General features: G+C 39.5%; 1 protein-coding gene across 1 annotated transcript in view; it reads right to left on the bottom strand.

Annotated features, from left to right (window-relative positions):
- Positions 1-7,642: 7,642 nt before the first annotated feature.
- The window catches only part of GABRB1 (gamma-aminobutyric acid type A receptor subunit beta1), a 309,720-nt gene continuing 293,206 nt past the window's right edge, over positions 7,643-24,156 (bottom strand). Inside the window, exons 6-9 of the mRNA XM_090035876.1 lie at positions 19,723-19,860; positions 19,484-19,636; positions 16,990-17,240; positions 7,643-7,990 (exon numbers count right to left, since the gene is read on the bottom strand). Coding sequence (XP_089892002.1) covers positions 7,643-7,990; positions 16,990-17,240; positions 19,484-19,636; positions 19,723-19,860 — 890 coding nt within the window. The remainder of the gene's footprint in view (positions 7,991-16,989; positions 17,241-19,483; positions 19,637-19,722; positions 19,861-24,156) is intronic.

Here is a 24,156-nt window from a genome sequence, read left to right as displayed (position 1 = left end):
GTGCAAACTGACATTGGCAGCAGTATTGGAAAAAGAAGCACTGGAAAAAAATTCCTAGTGGAAGTAGATCTTAGAAAGGTCACTGTGGGCACATCTGCGTGAGACATTTTACTGTAGAGTTGCCTAATTAGCTCCACAGTAGAGTCTCAGCTTCTACACATGGCTGCAGTAAACTACTAAATGCCGCTGTAGGTTAATATGTGTAAACACAAGTTTACAGCTAGTGCAGCAGCATTATTTAGTGTGCTGCAGTGCACATGTAGATGCTGACAGGCCTGGCTGGGGGCACGAGGGTGCTTTAGTGCAGGGGCTGCCTACCGGTTAGTCCTTCGCTAGAGCCCCCTTTTGCTCCAGCCAGCCCCTCCGCAGCATGTTGAGTCAGTTTGGAACAGCCTCAGGCTGGCAGGCAGACCCCCTGGCTACCCCTACTAGCTGGGGCTGCCCCAACCTGTCTTAACATGGTCCTGGACGCACATGTAAAAACAGTACCCAGGAGCAATAAACTGGTGTAAACTGTGCTGGAATTTATTCAATTGCATTCATAGCATGTGTAAATGCACCCTGTATGAATCAAATGCCTGATCTGCTACGTTACAAGTGATAAGATATTTTCTCTGCTTGTTGGAAACTTCACTGTCTAGTTACCAATGACCATTCAAATCAATGACATTTATTCTGTTGATTTCAACTGGAACAGTAGCAAGCCCTAAACTGACTAAGAAAACAGCAAAAGTTGTTTCAGTGTGGGCTCTATCCTACATTTTTCGCATACCCCATTCAGGCCTGTGCCTAATAACAATGGTTAATCACTACTTCCTAAAGCCACCACCTCTCAGCACTACATTTTAGTTTAGATGCTGGTCTAAAAATTAGTTGCAGGTTATCTTGTCTTTTACATCAGAGCTGAACAGCTGTGATTTTTTTTCTTTAATCTGTGAGGGGAGCAAATAGCCTTCTGCTGATCCTAGTAAACTAAAGATTGAAACAATAAAAACCTTATTATGACAAATTCTTATTTAAAATAGGTGCTGTTACATTTTATATAGTTATTTACAACTAGGAAAGTAATTTTTGAATATATTTCCTTTTATAGGCAGAGAGTAATGTATTTACATAAAGTAGGGGTTAGAAAACTTCCCTGGGATTTCCCGCCCCCCTAAAAAAGTAGGTGGAGGCAGAGCAGGCATCAGTTCCACCCAAGGCAAGAGGTTATTGTTATAAAAAGAAGACCCAAAACAAGCTATACAATAAATGCTAAGCGAGGGGACAAGATACACTTTACTCTCAGCTGTGAGACCTTTTAAACAGCCCAGAGTAACCCATTTGCCAGATTTATGACTGCCCATGCTACTTTAATTTCATCCCCTTGTATATATGCACTGTAATTTAGTCGTCATGATTTATCTACTATTTTATTACAGGTATTCTGTTTTGTTCACTTGATGGATGCCAAAGGGGCGGAATGAAGTTTTCTTGGGTAACCACAGACCTGGCATTCACTTTCTTTCAAATAGTTAACTCTGCAATGTAAATAATACTTGTTAGTGTAGTTTTCTTTGCATGCAATTGATTTCATACCACAAAGTAGTCCCTCCATTGATTAATACTCCCATGAGATTATTAACCATACATTCTTAGCATCTGAGCACTCATGGAAGCCCATGGTAAAGGTCAGACAGTAGAGGGGGAGAGCAGCACTAGTGGCTACACATCACAGCTGTTTGCTGTCATTGCCTGCTAACATAAACTATTAGAGAAAGTACACTAGAGGTGTCTATTGCACAACAGATTCAGTATATCAGTGCAGCCATTCTCTTATAGAAGCATCTTTATGGCTAGCATAATTATGGCACAATGCTGTGGTAGGAATGATGGCCTTAGATGTCCATAACTTTTCTCAGATTTTAGTCTTAAATGTTATTCATGGAACTTCCTCTGCAGAATTAGGTAAAGGAGATCAATTGGTTTCTCAGGTGTGGCCATCCTAAGTATCTACACAGGGACTTTTACTATGAGATATACTAAGTATAAATGTAAATTTATAAGGCTGTAATAGAAAAATTCATATCAAATTGTTACCCATTCACAACAGCAGTCTTCAGTGGTCTCTAGGGGACAATCCTAGCTAGATTTTTAAGAATAAACCAACCACTCAATGCTGCTCACCAAACAACACAGATGTGTGTTACTAGTGTCTGGCTATAGCCTCTGATCTCCTTCCCTTTTTTGGTTTCAACCAATCAGACAACTCCATCTCACCATGCAGATTAAGGGAAGTTGTAGTGCTGTTCCTCTTGTAATTCTGCATTTCAAACACCAGATGGTGCTTTGCAAAGGTATAAATATAAGTGCTTACCACCTCCCCACAAGTCCTGTCAAGCGGAGTTCAGGAATCAGCAATACAATGGCCTGCCTTGGCTTTAGAGAGAACTCTACCAAAACATTAACTTGAGGTCAGAATGCCTATTGCTACTTTTCAAAGTAAAAATAGAAGGAGAAAATTAAGCTCGCTCTGTAATACATACCCTCTGTCTGGATGTGCTTTTTTAATATATAGTTTGAGACTTTACATATAACTTAATAATGGGGTTAATTTGAATTATATGCTTTATTAAGCTACCTTTTTCACACATACCCTTGTGTTTATATGTTTTTTTAGGAGAGAATATTCTTTCTGCATTTGCTTTATCTTCATAAATCAGCATGTTGCACAAAAAATCTATGAGCGCTGAGAGGAAGGAGACTATAGTACTGGTGACCATTCAGATATTGCATCTTGAATTTGATTGATTAAATCCTGTGTTATTGTTATAATAGAAACAATGTGTTTTTTCCCCCTCCATCATTACATTCTGGAAAATCCCACTCAATGAAGTGCCTCTAAGTGAAAGATTGCTTGGTAAAAATGGTTTGGCTCTATCTGGATAAAGAGTTCAATGTTTCACACTGGGGGTTTGCCAAAGAAAAGATGGCCTCATTCTTTTGTATATGAGAAAATTGGAGGGTAGAATGGAGGAAATTTGTATCTGCCACATAGATTTTTCTAAACGGTGTATTAAAGCATGCCATTTGGTTGCCTGCTTTTTTTAGTGTATAGGAAAGAGAGAGGGGGGAGGTAGTTTGGCATGCTAATGACATTCAGCTCTGTGACCCACTTTCCTTAGAACTGTGTGATGTTAATAGCTTGTCCAAGTGCCTGGTGTTTGGGTAGGAACTAACTGGATGAGGCTTAATCTAGCATCCCCTAGTTTTATCCAGGAATTCATGACAGAGAAATGATGAAGTACTATCTATTATTTTAACAGGAGACAAAGGTCTCATGTTTATTGCTAAAATTTGTAATCTAGGACTTTTCTGGGATTCATGGTTGCTTCTAGATATCCAGATAGCAGCTGTGATATTGAGTAAGTCCTTTGTTGTTGGCAAGGAGGTTACAACCTTTCCTTCCTAATACAAACCTTGTAGTTATGATATTGTCTGTTCCAGATGAAATTATCAGGATATGCTCTAGCTGAGCCTATTTCTGAAGACCACAGGGGAATGTCAATTGATAGAGACTGGTAACTTTAAAGATGTTCCATCAGTGGAGCATGTTACACTTGAACTCCATAGGATGTATTCCCTCCTTCAAATTAACTTTAGTTTGAGTCCTGGGTATGCTAGAAACTTGTGTTCTTTTCATGGACCACCCTTCCCCCTAAAAAAAAAAATGAAAATAATCTTAAACGGACTGCCCCCTTCAGGGTGCTTGGGTCTAGTGGTCTGCTTCTTCCAATTCATGCTAAGGAGCTCCACAGTAGAAAGAGGGGAGTAGCTGCAAGAAATAAATGAGAACTTGGGCTCCATTAGCTACATGTGGTTTCCTTGTATGGCCATGTACAGGAACAGAAGGCCTTGCAGTCTCACTTCTCCGTTCCATCTCTTTTTTGCTCTCCAGTCTTAGGGCACTGACTTTGCATAAGACTGGTTGGTCCTTCCAAGAATGAGGTTGGTCTTTCCACAGTAATTGTGGGAATTGGTGTCCTAATCACTGGTGATGAATCTGCAATGCAGACTGATCAGTTTAAAAATGGTATCTACCAATTATAAAAGCTTGCCTTTGCCTATCAGTGGGCATGTCTACACATGCCTCTTACTGTGCAGTTGGTATTGTGTAGTCTTTTAGTACTAAAGCAAGTACTAAATGACTGCACGGTGCCAGCCAGGACTGCACAGTCCCAGTGGTGCACGGGTCATTTCCAACTCTGTTACCATAGTGATGAGCTACTGCACAATAGTGCCTAGTGTTTGGGTAAGAACTAACTGGATGATGCACAGTAGTGATGGCGCCATGGTTACTGCCTGCTCATGCTACGCTGTAGTATGTAACTATGGCAATATAGTGTCTTGTGTAGATATGCCCAGTGGAAGAATTTGCATTTTAATTTCATCCACATTGGTTGCCACCTATCTTCAGTCTTCCTATGCAACAAAGTGGTTAGTCAGTGGCAATGATACCAGATCAGACTATTTCCTACTTTAACCTCTGCAAGCTCATTAAAGTTCCAGTCTGGGTAGCCTTATTTTTAGTCATCATCTAGAGAGAACCTTCACTGAGGTCCCAGTTCTGCTATTAGTTTTTATATTAAGCCAAGATATGGCAAATGCACTGGAGAGAAATGAGGCCTATACAAGGCCAGATTAGTGGGTCCTTTAGTGGGCCGTAGGCAAACAAACTTGTGGGCTGGTTGAGAACCTCCTCCCCAGTGATGCTGCCTGCGAGGCTCAGAGCCACAGCTAGGAAGCAGGTGCTGCAGGAATGAGGCTGGCAGAGGGGAGGGGAAGGGAGGCAGATGGGGCTATTTGCACTGCTGCCATGGAGGAAAGGACTGGGGTCTGCTGCACCTCAGGGCCCTAGGAATCTGCCTAGTTTGCCTAAGTGTTAACCTGGCCCTGGGCCTATATCAAGTAGGTGAACAAGGAATCAAGTCTGGAGCATCAGGAAGGACTTTGGCTATGAACGCACATTCAAATAACCTGGGTTATTCTCTTGGGTTTTTTCTTCATCTAGAAGAAACTTACTCAGAGCTGTGTGTACAGATATTCAATGCTGAGGCCCAGAAGAGTGGAGAGCTTGCACTGTGCAGTTGGGGCTGGAAGGGGGGTTGGGGAGAGGGGCGTGTTGTGCATATATCTCAGCATGCTGTGCAGGCTTCCTTAGTCTGGCTGGCAACAGATCACAGCAGTTCATAGGGTAGCCCTGACTGCTGATGCTTAGCCTGTTTTTCCCTGCAGCACAATGTGGGGATTGTGAAGGGGGAGTGCTTTGGAGCAGCAGAGTCCAGTGAGTGACACATTTTCTCCCTTGTGGGGGTGGGCAGGGAAGAACCGTGTTCTCTACTTAGAGAAGCCATGGCATGTACAGATATTTGCTCTCCTAGGGGAAACTCTCCTGGGAGTGATTTAACCCTGGTTGTCCCCAGGTTTATTTTTACCCTGGTAGAAAAAGCCTGAACATCTGTGCACTCGTGGTTGAATGTCTGTACAAGGCCTTTGGCTTGTAGATTACTTCTTCAACTGGTAGCTGGGTTCAGGGCATATTTGTTTGGTTCTAAGTAGGATGAACAATTTAGTGTTTGTGAATTCTTTGGATATACAAGGAGCAGTTCCGCTCAAACATTTTCTACTTGGTTAAGAAACTGATGCTTTCATTTACAGCCCCAAAGTGTTTTAAGATTGTACATGTGGTTGATACATTTTATGGTATTCCAGAGGGTTTTTGTTACTTAGTAAGAAAATAAGCATTAGCCAAAAGATATGGAACCCTTTATTTTCTGCACTTTGTTATACTTAGTGAAAGGAAACATCATATGCTGATTTTTATTTTTAAGTGCAAAAGCAGTGTGAACCTTCAATTGCAAGGATAATTTTGGTATTATTTTCAGGTAGTGGTGACCACAACATTCAGACTATGGTAAATTGATTTGAGAAATATTTATCTGAACAAAATGTCCAAATAAATCTGCAATCTGGTCAAAAAGCTATCTAGTTCATCAAGTAGAATGCAAATTTTAGGTCTGATTCTGTACTTTGCCTCTTAGAGGTCACAGCAATGAAGCCACAGTCCTCTGAAAGTTGGATACAGAGGTGAATTTATGCCTAGTCTTTGCTATAGAGTTCTCTAGTACTGCCAGGAAAACTGTTGTACATTTGCACTCAGATCTCTTGGTGTCTGAAGATTCTTGTGCAAGAGTTACTCCACCACTACTGTGTAAGCCTTCTGCTGCCATTAAATAGCTGGCTGAAGATGTGTAGCCCTTCTGAAGCTTTCGGCCAGCTGTCACAGCCTTTTAGCAGCTAGTGTCTTCCAAGAGTGTACCTTCCTGCTGAGTGGAGCCCCAAAGAGCTGCTAGAATATAAATGTGCTCCAATAGCTCAGTGCTGGCAGCTTCTCTCTGATGCAAGACATTTTGTTGATAGGCTTAAATGGCTGTCTGTGGGCTGTTCCACAGCTATGATTTGCTGTGGAAAGAGTGCTATAGCTAATGCTTTTCCGTCATTGTGGTCTAGGACTGCAAGGCTCCTTTCTTATGTTAGGGGAATTCCCCAGAGGCTCTTTGACAACTCTTTTATACTGCTGAGGTAAAGGAAAGAGGTTTTAGGGTTTATCTTGCCTATGAGAAGGATCAAATCTTGTAGAGATTTTGACATTATGAATGTAAAAAAACCAGTAATTTTAGATTTCTTATTGTTTGATCATCTGAAAAATGACAGAAAGTTTCCCAACTATTAATAAAGTCAACAGATGAGACTTACTAATCCAGTTATGACAGGTTTTAACTGGTTCCCATTACATACAATCTTTGTTAATCACTAACTTTAATCAGCATATTATTAACTATGGCATGTAATTCCATATATTCTTCTAGGGTAATGGCCATTTATAAGAATCATATCCAAAGTTATGCAACAGTTCTTACCCTGTATGTTTTGCCCTTTTGAAAAAGCTGATGATCATCTTCAGTTCTTCAAGGAAATAACAATAAGAGCAAATCAACTAGTTTGTATGTAGGAATTTTCAACAGGGTTGAAAATCCGAAATGCAATAAGAATGTCCTTTAGTGAGACTTCCTCAAAACACTGGTATAAGCCACTCCTAGCATAAGTACTCACTCTTGGAAAAAAAATACTCTTTAAAGGACTCCTTTCCTGCTGTTCTTTAACATCTGTTAGTGCTGGAAATCTGTAACGTATCATCTGCTCTGTTTGAGGCAGCCTTGTTAAGAAGGTGTTACCTACTAGACTGTAATGGGGAACAAAAGAAGATTGGTTTTAATTTTAATTAAAAAAACCAGTTCAAAGATGCTAGGTAAAGGTCACTGGAGATGCAAGAACTTTTTTATATAAATACCAGAGTAGTGCCTATTTTTAAGTTGCTCTTTAAGAGCAGATCTCAAGAATAATAGTATGCTTGAATAGACATGGTGTTCTTTTGAAATGCACGTGGTTAAATTGTTTGATGTTAAAAAAAATCCTATAACCATTCAAAAGCTGAGTATCTTACCTTGAAAATGTAGCATTAGAACTCCTGCAGTCCTTCAGGGTAAACAAAATTTAAGAAGTAAAGAAAACAAGTCTAGTTATGAGTTGATCATTGTACAAATTAGTGGACATAATAAAGCCAATAAACAACATTGAAAAGAATGAATGTGATGGGAAAGACCATCCTTGACCATTTGTCTATGGCGTTAACGTCAGTCAAATCTGGGATTTTGACTTTGAGCTGTGATGCCCTTTTCTTCAAATGCCCCTTTTTATGAATCACGTGCCTATCCAAAGTGCTTCCGCTGTAGAGTTCTCTGCTGGAGGTGGGTCTTCTGTACTGGATGCTAGCACTGTCATACGAATACATGGTGGCTCTTGGATCACTGATATTTGTGAACATTTCTGAGTTACTGTCCTCATTTCTTATTTCAAGTGAAGTAAGAAGAATATTTCCATGAGCATCAACCTGTGTCAAGAAAGGAATGCACATTAGGTTTTTCAGTTAGCTAACCTTATGTGAGTGTCTTTCTCTCTCTCTCGCAAATTAACAAATTGCTTTTGTTCTTACTAATGAGTAACCTGTTTCATTTGTAGTAACAGCACCAAGGAGAGTAGAGCATTGACAGGAGTACAGTGTATACATATTATTTGACTGCATTTGTACTTTTCTCCTTTCCCTGGTATCCAATAGCCCATTTTATATTTAGTTGTTAACTATTTTTATCCCAAGATGGTATCTTGGTTTGGGGGATTACTTATTTTAATAATAGATTCCACATAATAAAATTCTGCCAGTCTTGCCTTTAAGCCACAAAATCTATAAGAAAAAACCTGAATGAACAAAGTGTGTAACATCATAAATACTTCTGTCTTTTATATAGTGATAGTGCTCTATGGTCATTTTAAAGATGTATAGGAATTGTGATAGTTGACTTCTTTCACAGGAAGAAAAGCAACTGTGTGTGTTGTCAGCCAAGCACAGTGAAATACTTATTAGGAAGACATTTTTGCAGGTATAGAAATATTTGTCTATTTATACTTCTCTGAGTAGTTTGAAAGCCTTGGTATTAGAATGCTTTGGTTGAGGAGAAGAGCATCTCATAGTGAATGTTTTGCGTATGAGTGTATGAAAAGATCTTAAGGCACTCCAGGGTGCCAAAGCACCCTGGCTGAGAATTACTGATATAGGCAGGCACATAGTTATCTAAATAGAAAATAGTCATTTTTTGATATCAGTATGGACAGAAGGCAAACAAAATGTGGCAGGAGTTAGACCAACCTAAAAAATAACTCAGAATTCATGTCAATATTTGCAAACCACTTCTCACTTTTTGGTTATCTCAAGGATGAACATGATTTTGTGTGACAAAGCCTGTATTACTATAGGAAGGCTTTTAGTATTTTCATATATATATATTTTTTTGTCTTGGAAAATTTTGGGGGACTTCTCAAATATATATTCTTAAGCAGTTTATAATAGACATAGACATATTCAAGGAACAGATCTTTGACTTCTGTCAACTCCACTTTTAGTTTTTGAGTATCAAACAGTGTTCCCTTTCTGTTGATTCATATGCAGCCAATCTAGATTATGTTTCATAGATTTCATAGTCATTAGGGCTGGACGGGACCTCGGGAGATCATCGAGTCCAGCCCCCTGCCCAAAGGGCAGGAAGTCAGCTGGGGTCATAGGATCCCAGCAAGATAAGCATCCAATTTACTCTTGAAAGTGTTCAATGTAGGTGCTTGAACCACCTCCGCTGGCAGACTGTTCCAGACCTTGGGGGCTCGGACAGTAAAGAAATTCTTCCTTATCTCCAGCCTGAAATGGTCTTGCAGGAGTTTGTGACCGTTCGACCTCGTCATCCCTTGGGGCGCTCTGGTGAACAGACGTTCTCCCAGATCCTGGTGGTCACCCTTGATAAACTTATAGGTGGCCATCAGTTTCTGAGTGCTCCAAGGAATGAACAGATTTTATTTATTGATTATTTGATGTTTATGATGCTCTCCTCAAAGGTTTCTGAGAAACTTATAATACAGACAGATACAATAATAAAATGATATGCCAGTACCCCCAAATAATACCTGGGACTTAACCTCATCCACTAAATTAAAAAGCCAGGAATTGCTTTTTAATTTTAAGAATTCAGTTACAAATGTGAAAGTGTACACAGATTAAGATGATTCATGGAAGAATTCTATGTATGTGGTACAACACTGAAGTAACATTTAATTTGCGAAACATTTACAATTAAAAGCCAGTTCTGGGTTTGTGAAAACAAATATAACATTCATGATATACAATGATGATGTGATTCTACACCTCCATAACATTGCAGTCTTGTCCAAGGTAAAGCTCTTTTCAGAGAGATATAGAACTTGTATTATATAACTTGTTTCCAGTTGAAAAATAAGCCTAACACTTAAGAATGCCATCCACAGTCCCCCTACGAGATAGGTCAAGCAACATTGACTTATCACATTGGTGCTTCATCAAAAGCAGTTTCAAGTGGGTTTAAGAAATAGCCCCCATGCAGAAATGTAGTCTTCAGGAGATGCAGTAGTGTAAGGAACATCTGAAAAAGTATACGTTGCAGTGAAATGAAGAAAGGCTGTATTATTTCCTGCTGAAGACTCACCATTGGACTGAAATGCAGTCAAACACCCAAGTTGTTAGTAGGAATAACAAATGATGGAAAATCACCCTCAGCAGGAAAAGTACAATCTTCAGTATATCATCTGCTTGCTTCCACTAGATCTCTGTCATTACTTTTTTCTTATTTGGATGAAGCATCAGCCACTTCACTTTTATCTTTGCATCACACAGTAGGGATGGTGATCATTTGAATTAGAAAGGATTCCATTAGGTGTGATCTATGTCTGGCTGACACCACAACCCACCTCAAAAGCTGATACTGTTCCTGCCCTGAAGAGCAAACTGTCTGTAGAAAAAGGCACAAAAAAGAAAAGCTTTGAGGGGAAAAAAACAGTTTCTTTTCCCTCTGCAGAAACCAAAGTGCTCCTAGAGTTTTCTGAAGGAGATGAATATTAAAGCTGTTTGGGTAGTGTTAGACTGATGTTTGGGAATGTTTTGATGAAATATTGAAACAAAATTATCTGTGGGTTTGCATCAATTCAAAACGTTTGTGGGGGGAGCCCATGTTATAGACATAAGAGGAGAGAGAACAGCCAAATGACCACATCAAAGGGGTTGAGATACTCACCCAGGGTGTGGGCCATCAACATTAAAGCCTCTGGACTGGGAGTTGCTTACACTCTGGGTGAGTGCCCTAACCAATCAGTTATTTGCTGTTTTCAAGTAGTTTGCTCTTTTATTTAGCTTTCCACAACAAAATAATTAAATACTTTGGATTTGTCCTGAGGTGGAATAGGATTTTTAATTTTTTTTTAAATTTTTTTTATTTCAGTTTTGTGGGACCATTCTTTCCCCTTGGTCTATGAAATATGTCTCTCAAGCTGTATAATCCTATGTGTAAATGAATGACAGTTTTGTAATGTCATTGCAGCAGCAGTGTAAGTAAGCATCATTAAAGTTATGTTTTCTTCTTGTAAAGACAAATTGCTCACAAGTGCCTAAAATCTAAATTGATGAGTCATATGGGTTCTTCCCTTTAAACTAATATATACTCACAGTTTATTTCAAGCCAAGTGGCATATGAATTATTGCTTTAATTTAAGTGTTACAAATGATCCTGTTACATTTTAAAATGAGTTTTTAAATCATTTTAGGCCTGCTGATTTGAATAAATCATAAAGCAATTCACTGGCTTTGAATTATAGGTTTTACAATTCATAAACTTACAATGCATGTTGATCTTTAATGAATTAATGCTCTTCAAAAGAGAGGCATTGCAGTTCATCTACTACAGCTGAACCAAAATTTCTGCTTGGGTGATATGAAGCTAGTTCAGTAGACGATTCAGCATCTGTATCTTTAATAGAACTTTAAAAGTGTACTAAAAATTCCAAATAATGTTATTTTTTAATCAAGCCATATAGCTAAAGTTTAATTACTGAAGTGTAGCAGGAGTCTAGGAGGGCTCCCCCGTGCCCCCCAGCACACTCCCTGGTGGACCTGGAAGTGGACTGGAAGTACTTCAGGTCCACTTCTGAGTCTGCTGCTGAGCATGCTGGGGAGCCCCCATGATTTAGTGGGATGCCCCAGCATCATAGCATTCATGAGCTGCCTGGTACCCTGAGGTGTGTAGAAGAAACATTTAAAGCTGTGTCTATGTCCAAATTGCCAAATCTTTCCGAATCTCTCCAAACCAGTGTTGAGGGTTCTGATTCAATTCAGAGCGATTAAAGGGTCTCTTGATTCAATTTAGATTCAGCTGCCAAATCGGGCCAAATCTCAGCCAAATCAAATCAGGGACTGAAGCTTCACATAGCCCTACTAGATTGGATTTTGTCTCAGTGTAAACCTTTAACTATTTTGCAATCCGAATATATTTTACATTTCTGAGGTGCAGCATCTCTAGCCAAAATTTTAAGCAGCAATGTTTGCTCTTTTGAACTCCCTCTCCACTCCCACTGAGGCATCCAAAATGAGCAGTCACTTTTAAAATGTAAGTGTGTAGAGTGATGGATTTTTGACCTTTTGTTTAGTGAATTTCACATATAGTTGTTCTTTTAAAAATATAATGTAACTATAGTTAAATATTTAGTGCACATACAGATCTTTACAATATTAATCCAGTGAGTAGTCTTAGTGACTTCCTTGAATTCTTTTGTGCACGAACAGTTACAGGATGAAAAGCAGATAGATGAAGGACACCTTGATAGTTAAAATATAGGACTGACAGTCAGGAGAGATGAATCAATCCCTTAGTTAACTTGGACAAACATTGTGTCTAAGTTGCACCGTCTATAACAGGGTGATAACATTTCCCTGCACAACAGAGAGAACTATAGCCTGAATTAATTTTGTTGAGATGCAATGTAAGGCTGCTTAAAGTAGCTAGGGAAATGGAAAGTATTGTTACTCTATTTGTCGTCATCCCAAAGGAAATTAAAAGATATGTAGGCAGTTATAAAACAGTAGAGCTGATATACGATTAGTTAACTCATCTTTCTACATAGATGTATCAAAGTTTAAATATTCTTCAGATTAGTAAGGTGGTTTGCAATGACTATTTTTATAATGAAAACATCTTAATATTTTTTTCTATGCCAGAGTAATAGCTTCCATATGTGAATACTCCATTTTCATTTTCAGAAAGGTTCAGTAAAGCTCCCTGAAACCTAAACCAAGATGGAGCACACATGCATGACTCCTCACTGCTGACACATTCCTACAAACTCAAAGAAACTCAAGCTAGTACTTTATCTCGAGAATGATGAATGCTGTTTCATGCTTCATGGCTCCTAAGCAATACTGAAAGTTTTGGCTGCATATATAAAGTATATTATGTTACCTACAAAGTGTGGTCAGTCAGAGTTATAGGAATTGTTTACTATGATTTTTTCTCATTGCAGTTCGTTAGTAGAGCTGGGCTCTGAAATATTCAGTATTTCTAGAATGAATGATGAATTTATTTACTTTATCCAAATAAGTGGACAGATGCAGTAATTCATTTTGCTATGACTTGCTGTATTTTCTGTTTACCTTAAGACGAAGGTTTCTGGCCAGATTTTGAAACCTATCCTCTCAGTAGCGAGTGGCTTCTCTCACTAATAATCCTATTAGAGTTAGCACAATAAAGGCCCTCAGAGCAATAATGCTAGACAGAATGATGATGAGAAGATTACCTAAATTTCACAGAAGCAAACTTAAGAGCTTCCTAAGTGATTAATGATCTAAAAATAAGTGCTGGTGAAACAAGTATTTGCATACAGGGCCCCTCTAAATATTTAACTCCTCTGGACGTTTTTATTCCAGTTATCTAAATCTATGACCTCCCTAAGAAGTGACATCTTGGTTGACAAAAGGAGGACAGAGTTATAAATCACTTTTAAATGTTTTATTCAGGAAAAATGAGAAGCAGTTTTAATAACAATGAAAAAATGTCCTCTGTGTATAAAGAAATTAAAGTAATTAAAAACAACATATTACTGTGAAACTGGAGGGGTCACGGGTTCCTCCTCCTTCCAGCTATGGAGAAAACAGCCATGTATGAAACATTACAAGGTCATTAAACTTGTCTTCCACATCCCGTGTCACTTGCGAGATAAGGTTGCATGCATCTCTCAAGCGTATCTAACAGCATAGTGTCTGATGTAGGGGAAGATTAATTCTTGGTACCCAAGGCATAGGTAGGAATTAGTAACATATTAACCTGGTCAGAAAAGAAAGGAAGAATTGTTACATCTACACCAGGGTGCTTAAAGTGGTGCTTATGTGAATATATAGCATGGATCAATGTATTATGAGTGAGCCGCATCTCATACTTACTGATGCTCTTTTCCTATTCTCCAGAAAAAGTTTCCTGTGTTTTGGTATGAACCCCTAAGGAACCACTGGAACACAAGAGATAATGGGATCAGATGAGTTATTCCAACCTATTGGCCCCTCTAGCCTGTGACCCATGTCTTCTTCCTGTTAAAAACTGAAAGGTAAAAATTACCTTAGTTCATTGGTATTTTCCATTCTGCAAGCTAAAGAAAGGCCATGCGAATAGCACGCTGATGGACGCCAGTGGGATGATGAAATGTATTAATATGCATAACTCTTAATCAGTTCAAACTCATGCACATCACAGACATACTGGACATGTCTACACATGCATTTATGTCACATTAAATTTACTGTGCGATAAGTGGAAATAGGCAGGCATCTACATATGCAGGCGCTAAAGTGCATTAATGCTGTGTGTGGTCTGACTTGGGATTAAAGTTAGGGCCAAGTCAGTCCACACACACAGTGTTACTTCTCTGTAACATGTCTACACGTATGTTACTGTGCAGTAACTAATCAGGTGTAAAATTGATATCTGCATGGTGCCCAAGTTGGTGTAAGTTGCCATAGTTACTGCATAGTGTGGGCATGCATATGTAGACATATGCCCATACTGCACAGTAATTTAGGTTACTGCACAGTAAATGTGCATGTGTAGATGTGTCCACTGTGTGTAGAAGGCATTTGCTGGTACAGATATCCTCCATTTCTCTAATGACTCTTCCAACTTATGATCTAGATGAAAGTTTTACATCAGCTTTTGTGAACCTAATCAAGATATAACTACAATATACAAATCTTTAGAAAACCATAACTTACCTCCATCCCAGGAAGCACCTGTACAATAGTCCATTCTGAATTCTTCACTCAGTGAACTGGAACCCACTGAGCCAAACTGGATCTTGAAGCATCTACCTGCTTTCATCATGAATGCTTGCTGTCCATGTTCCATTTTACATCACAATACCTTAGGAGTGTGGGCCTTTGGGCCTTTGAAGCTGGCCTCAGTATATTTGTGTGTTTGTGTGTCCCATTTCATCTGAAAGTACAAAGTTTATGGACTTTGCCTTGAGTCAACAATCTGTAAAGGCGTAGGTTAGCTTCTTACCTTTGTCGGGGCAATATTTTGTGGAACACCTGTGGGCAGTTAAGAGTCTGAACACATTTGCTTTTGTAGTGCAATAAAGCCATTTTTTGTTCTGAGCAGTAAGTGAATAATATATGTAAGCCTATTTTAACTTGCTCAGTGATGATTATGAGCATATTGGTACTGAGAACATGGTTGCCCACCTGATATTCTGTGGCTACTGGGACATGGATCTTCCAGTCAAGCGCCAAATTGGCATCTGTTTCTGAAGTGTGAATGTATATGTAATTACAATATCTCTCTGATGGCTCATCTGATAAAAAACTTATATATCACTTCAGTTTTTTCATATCACCAGCAGAAATTAAGTCCAATTTAGTTTAAAAGAGATTTTTTTCCCTCAAAACTTTATTGTATTTACTCAAATACAAGACAAGGATTTCTCCCCATTGGTATGCAGAATAAAAGCTCTTGTTCTTTACATGCAAGGAAATCTCACTAAATACAGTCTATCATTAAACTGCTGCCAAATCTGCATGTGCTCAGCAATTGAAACCAACTATGAAGTTGATTAAATGAAGCTGATACTAAGCATAATTGTAAAATACATGGCCCACCTTGGGCAAACATGCTGATTGGAACATAGCACAAGAATAGATTAGTGTAAGAAGACAGGGAAAGGCTTCCAGGGGAAAAAGTTGCAGAGAAGCAGAAAGCAAAGGGGCTACCTGACCCCTTAGATTTATTTTCCCTGCTGTAGTAGTGGGAGAGGGACAAATTCAAGGCAAACCTCCAATAATTAGATTCTATACCTGGAAAATTATAACATTTACAAATTTTCCATGTATGAAATCTAATTATTGGGGGTCATCTTATTAGCAGGGCATTTTGTGTTTGAGTAAATGTGGTACTCGCAATCATGACTACTGCTTTTTATAAGCTAACCCAGGTCAGATCTCTTGAGCATTTGAAAGAAATTAGAAGGAAATCAGTATTTGGCAGAAAGTTATATTTCTGATTCAGTGATACACTTTCTTGTGAGGCAGTCTGGGCCCAATATTTCTAGGATAAATGTCTATTTATCAAAGATTTTTGACAAAACTGGAACAGGTTTACAAATATTTGAAATAGCTAATTTTTAAATCTAAATTATTTTATTTTATTGTAAATTAAAACATGTGTTGATAGTTGAAGAATTTCTAGGAAGCTTTCTAGAATTTCAAGCTGGATGGATTAGTGGTGATTATTTCAGTTCTGTTTCTTTACTTGGCTGTTATTACCTCATGTGACCAGGTGGGTTAATTGAAGTCAATATGACCATTTTCAAGAAGGAATATCTCTAATACATGTACTGTCTCTGAACCAAGGGAAGGCAAGGAAGGGAGAGAAGAAGACAATGTCCAGCGGTTAAAACCATTACAGTGGAATGAGGTCTCATTGTTAGTTGTGTTGGGCTTTTCTGAACTGGAGAATCTTTCCATCGCTTTCCATGTTTTTATATGAGTTTTTTTAGTTTTTTTCTGAATGCCTTTCTGATGATCATGTATAGAGTATGCAAGATTTTATGCTGTTACTACCTTATATCCTATTCTGGATACTTTGTTGCCCTGATACAGTAGTCCTTTACTGTACAGATATTGTCAACAGATAAATAGCATGGAAATATAAAAAGTGTATCTATACTGCAAAGAACTCCATCCTGCCTGGGGGTAAGATGATTGCTTAAGTGACCTGCTAAGGTCCTTTATAGCCTTATTGCTCTGATTTCCAGTCCTCAAACCTAACACTTGTTGACAGAATATCCCTACTCTTTCTATTACCTACTATTTCTGTTGCTATTTTGTGAATGCTGAATAGCCCCAGTAGGGCATACTTTTCTCACTACTTCCTCCCCCCAAGATTTCCAAGCTTGCTATAATAGAAATAGAAACCGTATGAAAAATCATCTTGAATCTGTTACCTGGACTTTTTTCATTTCCAGTTTGCCCTTCTCATTAGGAGTCTGGCCAGCTTTTTCAACGGCCTTTTTTTGGCGCTGGGGACCTTTTCCAAAGAATATGTAGTTCACAAAGGCGTATTCCAGCAAGGCCAGAAACACAAACACAAAGCATCCCATTAGGTAAATATCTATTGCCTTTACATATGGAATCTTTGGCAGCGTCTCCCTGAGATGGGTACTGATTGTGGTCATTGTCAGCACTGTTGTGATTCCTGTGAACAACAAAAAGATAAACTGACAAAGACAACTGATTAAAACCATTCCTCACTTTTGAAAGGCAGCAGATTGGTGCTGAGACTCAAACGTATTTTATTTATGATGCTGGGTAGCTTATTTAATTGATTAGAAGAGTGTAACAAAATAATATTACTGCTGATCAAGGCCATTTGTTCTCTGAACATGTTAATTTATGTGCTTAAACTGCAAGTGAGAGAGGTCTTTTCTTCAAATGATATTGCATGTGCCTCCACTTTCCCTGGCCTTTTCCATGGGTGGAGGGTTAATTGATTACCTCTATTTATCTCTGGTTTGTTTTTCTCACTAGTGGCCCTCTCTGACATTTATGATACAGCAGACCTTTTCCAAAGTGATAATAAAATGTTTTCCAGTGTTGGCTGACACAGCCAGGGGGAACAGGCATGTTATGGAGGGGGCACACTTGGCTTTTTTAGATCAGGGGATGTTGCCCAGTTTATTTCTTGCTGTAGTCACCTGGCCAGATTCACCTACAGTGGAGTTAAATTGACTGGCATCCTGGAAACAAAGTAAATATTAGCCAAAGGAAAGATATCATTAGTGTAATTTCTGAATAGAGAAAGAGTAGCTTCAGGATGTCATGGTGGACAGTGGCATAGGGCACTCTGGGCATCAGGGGGCAGCATGGAAGAGGAAAAGAAAAGTCTTACTCTAGTGGAGGTGGTGGCTGCTGCTCAGTGTCAGCTTTCTCAAGGCTGGGCTTCCTCCAGATCTCAGTGTCCCATTCTCATTGCCTCTTCATCTCCCCGCTATACGCATGTTGGGAGCAGGACTTGTGTGCTCTGGCAAAGGCTCCTGACAGGCTACCATTATGCTTATCCCACTTGTCCCCTTGCCCCACAGACATCCTGTCTGATGTCGTGCTACTCTGTCTGACTGCTGTGGCTGGGCAGTGGCAGTGCAGGGCTTCCCCTGCCACTGAAAGGTCCCTGGAGAGTGGCATCAGAGGGAGGGGAGCACCATTCTACTTGCTCTACTCCTTCTCTTACTTCCCAGATGGACTGAGTGATGCAGCACTGTCCTGACTTGCTCCTGTGGTTGGGCAGGGGCAGTGTGTAGCTTCCCCTGCTGTGTCAAAGAGTCCCAGCAAGGGGGGATCCTGGTGCATGCCCTGTTCTAGCTGTGCTTTGTGCTACTGCTGGTGGACAGGGAAGTAAGGGAAGTGGTGTGCCCAACATAAGGTAGACCGCTTTACTAACTTCTAAAGGGATCACCTTGTATGAAATGCAGATTTTCAGGTTGGCAGTTTTCTAATCAGCCAACCGTTAATTTTTATTTTGTTCTACAAGAATGGGACTTTTTTCTATTCTGTTCTGAGCACAGATCATTAATGTACCTTATGAATAGTTCTAGACTCATTCAGGCATAATGAACTCCATTTAAAGAGGGCAATTAGAATTTAAAAGTATAGACTTAAACATAGATGGTCTGTAAAAACTCTACTTGCAGATTATTAACAGGGTAAAGACCTCATTCCAGATTCCTCAGCTGCTAACATGGTATCACATTTTGGGCAAGCAAATGGGTAAAATATAAAGCAGGGTTTGCATTTGGTATAAATCGGTATCTAGCCCCACTTGAACTGATGGATGAATGCTGATTCTTATTGATTTAACCCATTGTATCAGTTGCACATTCTAAGATGAAAATGCCTGATATCAACTTTTGTGCTTCAGTACAAAGGATCAAATGCTAAGGGCCTGATCCAAGTCTGTTATGTTATTTGGAAGTTGTTCAGACTCAGAGCAAAAGGTTCACCGCAGGCATGCCATGGCATACATATCTATTTCTGAGGACTATACTCTTTGCCTCTTCTAAAATAATGAACCAGACTGAATGGATCCTCAGCTGGATCCAGTATGGCAATTCCTTTCTTCCTGGAGAGCTAAGAAAGAGGAGCTTCTGCAATAAAGAAACAAGCAGCTGCAAGACAAGTGATATTACTACATTCTGTTGTACACAGCAATTCCTATGGGTTAGCAAATCTCAGGTTTAACACAACATATTTCAAGTATGCAGTGCAGATTGAATCCCTATAGATTTTAAAGGATCTATATCATTATGTACTGTACTACACATGCTACTGGAAAGATCATACTAAATTAGCATTTCCTAAATTAGCCTTATGTAACTTCTGTAACAAACAACTTGTTTATTAAATGCTAGCAGTACTCTCTCTCTTTTTTTGAAAGTTAGTTACCTAGGGCAACTCTGGCTGCAGATGCATCATAGTTGATCCAAAAAGATACCCATGAGAGAATTGTGATCAACGTGGAAGGCATATATGTTTGCAAAATGAAGTAACCTATGTTTCGTTTAAGCCGAAAACTGAGCGATAGTCGGGGATATGCTCCTGTAAAAAGGAATAAAGTGGCATTAATAACTCAGCCATTGACCCCTCTGTCTTGGAACCACTTTTCTGAGAGGTATGGTGCTTACCCGTTGTAAATTCCACTCTTTTTGATACCATCTTGTAATCAACAATTGAGAACTGTGGGAGCTCAATGTTGTTAACTCCTGTTACTGCAGATTCTCCCCCATTCCAGTAAAACTCGATATCATCGGTTGTATATCCATCTATAAGCAAAGAAACACAATTTGAATATAGATATTTGTCAATGTTATATACCACTGTTGTTAAAGGAAGAAGTGATTGTCATTGGGGATTTGTTTTTGAAAACCTTTTCACATAACGTGAAATGGAATTCACAGTTACATTTAGATGTCACACAAGTTATTTAGTTCTCCTTTCAAGAAGAGGCAATATCTCAGAGACTGGATATTTGGAAGAGCAGAGAGAGCAAAATACAAGATAAGATTAATTCTAGGTAGTGTTGGTAGTACACAACTTCCCATTAGATCTTGCTTTCAGGATGTACAACTTTATAGAATATTAACTATCCAGATTAAAATTTTCTGTGCTGGATTCAGGATTCAGGCCACACTGTGGTCCCTGGGTTTAGGCCTCAGGCTGGACTTTTTTTGGCAAGTTACAGGAAAAAACAATTCAGCCACATTGAGAGATAAGGTTAGGGAAAAATCCATTGCTGTGTCCAAGTTAACACAGATTTAAACCAGTTTGTTTAAAAACTTTTAGCTGAAGTCCGACACCCTATGCTCGGGAGCAAGGGCTTGAAATTTGTCAGGGAGGAATCTTGTACTTGGGAGGGGTTGGGGATGTACCTTTTGTTGTTTCTGTGAAAACCAGTAACTTCAGCTGAGTTACCTGCCTTTTAAAAGGCAACTAATTTTCATTACTTAGGATGCACTAGGCATGTTCTGGCTAGAATGACAAAGTAGGACTTGTTCTGGAAAAGCTGTTCTTTGCCATTGGGGGCTGCTATGATGCTAAGCATAACTGGTATCAGGGAGCCTCTTTCCTACATTCTCAATGCCATCCCTGCTGGCTTCAATGCATGGTGGCAGGATAAACTATCTAATTTGAATTTTGACAGCTGGATTGAGGTAAGAAAGAGGTTAGAAGACTGGGGCATGCATGTTAAGGTTGACTTTGCAGCCTTAACATTCTTTATTAGTAATTTTGGGTATAATTGTTTCACTGGGAAGAGTCTTTCAATTAAGGCACCAGACTGGGACTGGGGCTGAGGAAAGCCACATTAATTTTCCAGTTTTATCACAAATGTCCTGTGCATTGTTTGGTAAAATACTTAATCTCCTACAGAAAATAGCTGGCGTAATTCAAAAGTAAGATACCACACAGTAATAGTAAGGATAACAGCATATAGACTCCAGACATGTGTGGGTTACGTTAATTTTTAATTAGTCCACACCTATTTTAATCTGTTCTTGTAGTAGAATTATATTCCATTTCATCCAAATCCTGCATGTATCCTCTTTAATTTGATGCTAACATAGATTAGTTTATCTGTTAGGGTAGATCAATGTGTACCAGCATAGTCTCCTGTGTCATTCACCCATGCATCATGTCCATAGGGCTTTTTCTGGTTTCACCTTTGCTTAAGGAAGAGACAGGCCTGTTACTGGGTTAGAGCTTGGAAGGTTCCCCAGGGGGTGTCAACTGCCACATTTTGCTGGAATGAATTATTTTAACTGGGAGGAAGATGGTTTGTCCCACCCTTCCTGGTACCTTCCTTCAATCTTCCTGACTGTTTTTCCTACTTGTGGCTCTGCCTACCCTACACCCCACTTAATGCCAACCAAAGATGTTGTTTCTGGATTGCTGGTCTTCTGGTCCTCTAAATTTATGATGGTCAGATTAGGATGTCACCTCGTCCGAGTTTTTTCCGGCTGTACTTGGTCCCGCCTAAGTGTCTTCCCAACCCCAGGTTACCTTGCTCCCCGGTGCCTCTCTCTCTCTCTCTCTCTCTCTCAGCTCTATGCTTGCCGTGGCTCAGACATCCATCTCTTCTTGTCCCTTCAGGTCCTGTCTGGATCCAATGTGGGCTGGAGGTGTCCGATGTCCATGGTGCTTCTTTAGGTGAGCCACCGAGCCTTGCCTGGCTCTGCTTATCTTGGAAAGCCCTTTCCTGGGGCAGCCACCACGTCCCTTCAGTGGGGCTCCCTTCTGTTCCAGGCTGCTCCAGGCCTGTTGAGGAACTCCCTTCTGGTCCCCTGAGTTGCTCATCCGCCGGGCCTTTCATCCCGGTCTCAGGGAGCTGGCCTGCAAATCAGCCCCAGCACGCAGCCATAAGGTGCACCCACGCCGATTCGGAAGCCGACCCTGACTCCTCCCAGCTCATCCATTCTTTTTCCTTTTTGTCTTTTAATGTGGCATCTTCTCTCGCCATGGTTTCACTTTTGTCGGGTTTTTTTTCTAGCTTGGTGCCCCGCCGGCTCTGCTCCTCACCCAGTCGTGGTAAGTCTTTCCTACCACAACCAGCCATTTTATACCACTTACAATATTAGCATTAATGCTGTTGTTATTAGCATTGCAAAATAAAATGTGGTTAAACACTTTAAGATGATTAAAATTGTAGAAAACTGACATAATGGTGGCAACCATTCTAACCAACAGTAAAAATTATGGTTTGGATATGCCATAATCGACAGGGCTGCAAAATGTATGTAAATGCAACCAGAGGAAGAAACAGCAAATCTCTGCTATTTTTAGACAGATTTTTTTTTTTCTTGAAGAGGTAAAGATTTGGGCAGGCTTAATTTACATAGCACAGATTAAATAGAAACATATGTTTGAATTCACAGCTTCAGAGCACAGTTAACTGCAGCTTTGCCATGGTAAATATACTTTATCATCAAACACATTATCTACAGATTTAAAAACCTGTCTTGTGTGCCAGCAATATATTTGCTTTGTAGAGAAATTACATTTGTGATGTCTATTGCTATTCCAATGCCTTATGATCGCTTAGTCTCTGAAAGGCTGAATAGATGCCTGGCAAGGGTCTAGTTTCCCTGGCAACAATAATCACACAAGAGCACTCAGAACTTGTGCTGTGACTCATGGGACTGCTTAGCAATTCTGAACTTAGAGAATAAATATCTTTTGATGCAAATGCACAGTGATGCATTGAACAAGGACAAATGCTTGGCTATTTGTGTATTGCCCAATGCTACCATTTGCTAACTACCTGAATCACTTTGAGATAGTTTAGAACAGTTTTAGTCCAGATCATTGCTGTTAGCTTTGAGAGACTGCCAGTTTTCCTGTCACTCTTGCTCTTTTGTTCACCCCTTTTGTGGCCCTGTTGCTAGTAGGGATGTACCAGGTGCGAATCTCTTTCAGTTGCCACTCATTTCAAGTGGGAGTTAAGGGTACTTTGCTTTGCAGGGTCATATTAGTCAAAATTAAAGAGGAAAAGAATTTTGCAAATGACTAGGCATTCCATGATATTTTTAGGCTTGTTTCCAGAAAAAAATATAAATATGAAATGTAAATTTAGAGAAAATGACTTTTAGCCTGGCTTTAGACAAGTTCTCATCATTCCTGCTATAATAGCCATAATACTGCAAACTCAGTAATGGGTAATGAAAATTCCCTGTCTAAAAATTGGGAATCTCTTACAGATCAAGAGTGTACATTATTTTTCAGATAGTCCTTGTGCTAAAATTTTAGTCTTCTGACTACATTTATAGATAATAATGAAATTAAATGGAAAAAAACCCATCTGTTCAGGTTTTTTTTAATGGAAAGTGTGGGTAGAAGTAAGAAAACAGTAAAAACTAAACCAAAAAACTCCCCAAACAGGAGTGGATTAAGAATTTGGGCTGATAGGGAATTTAGAACTGTTGTAATTTCTACATGCTTTCATATGTATTTAGAAGTAGGTTGGTATTAAGTATCATGATGAGTAGGTTTTGACTGACTCAGAAGGTGTAACAACAGGTCAGTAGAAGAATATTTGGAAGTGGTCACAAGCGATAAATTTGGCAGCTTGAAAATATTGTCCAAAAATAAACCACTCCTAACCCACTCATTTCTGCAGAACTGCTAAAAACATTTGCATGTTATGGATGAGAATTTTCATTCCCCATATGAACATAGGGACATAAAATACCTCCTTCAGCCCTTTGCATGGGTTTTGCACTCATAGTAGGATGAGACACCGAGAGCAGCCTCTGTAGGGCCACTACTGTCCTTCCTATAGTTGTGGTTTAGAGATCCCACCCCTTAAATATGTTAGCTAGTACAGCTGAAGTTGTGCAGCAGGGACGTGATAGATCACTACCAGACTACTAGAGGGAGCCAATGGACACATCATGCTCAACAAGTAGTCCTAAATGGCTCAGTATCTAGTGGGAAGAAGATATCAAGTGCAGTTCCCCGGGGATCTGTCCTGCATCCAGTATTGTTTAACATCTTCATTAATGATTTGGGCAGTGGGATTGAATGCATGCTCAGAAAATTTGTGGATGACATCAAATTAGGTGTAT

The sequence above is a fragment of the Crocodylus siamensis genome, chromosome 2 (genome assembly GCF_052110815.1).
Source record: "Crocodylus siamensis isolate JL-2025a chromosome 2, ASM5211081v1, whole genome shotgun sequence".
Classification (NCBI taxonomy): Eukaryota; Metazoa; Chordata; order Crocodylia; family Crocodylidae; genus Crocodylus; species Crocodylus siamensis.
This window is presented reverse-complemented; position numbering and strand designations above follow the sequence as displayed.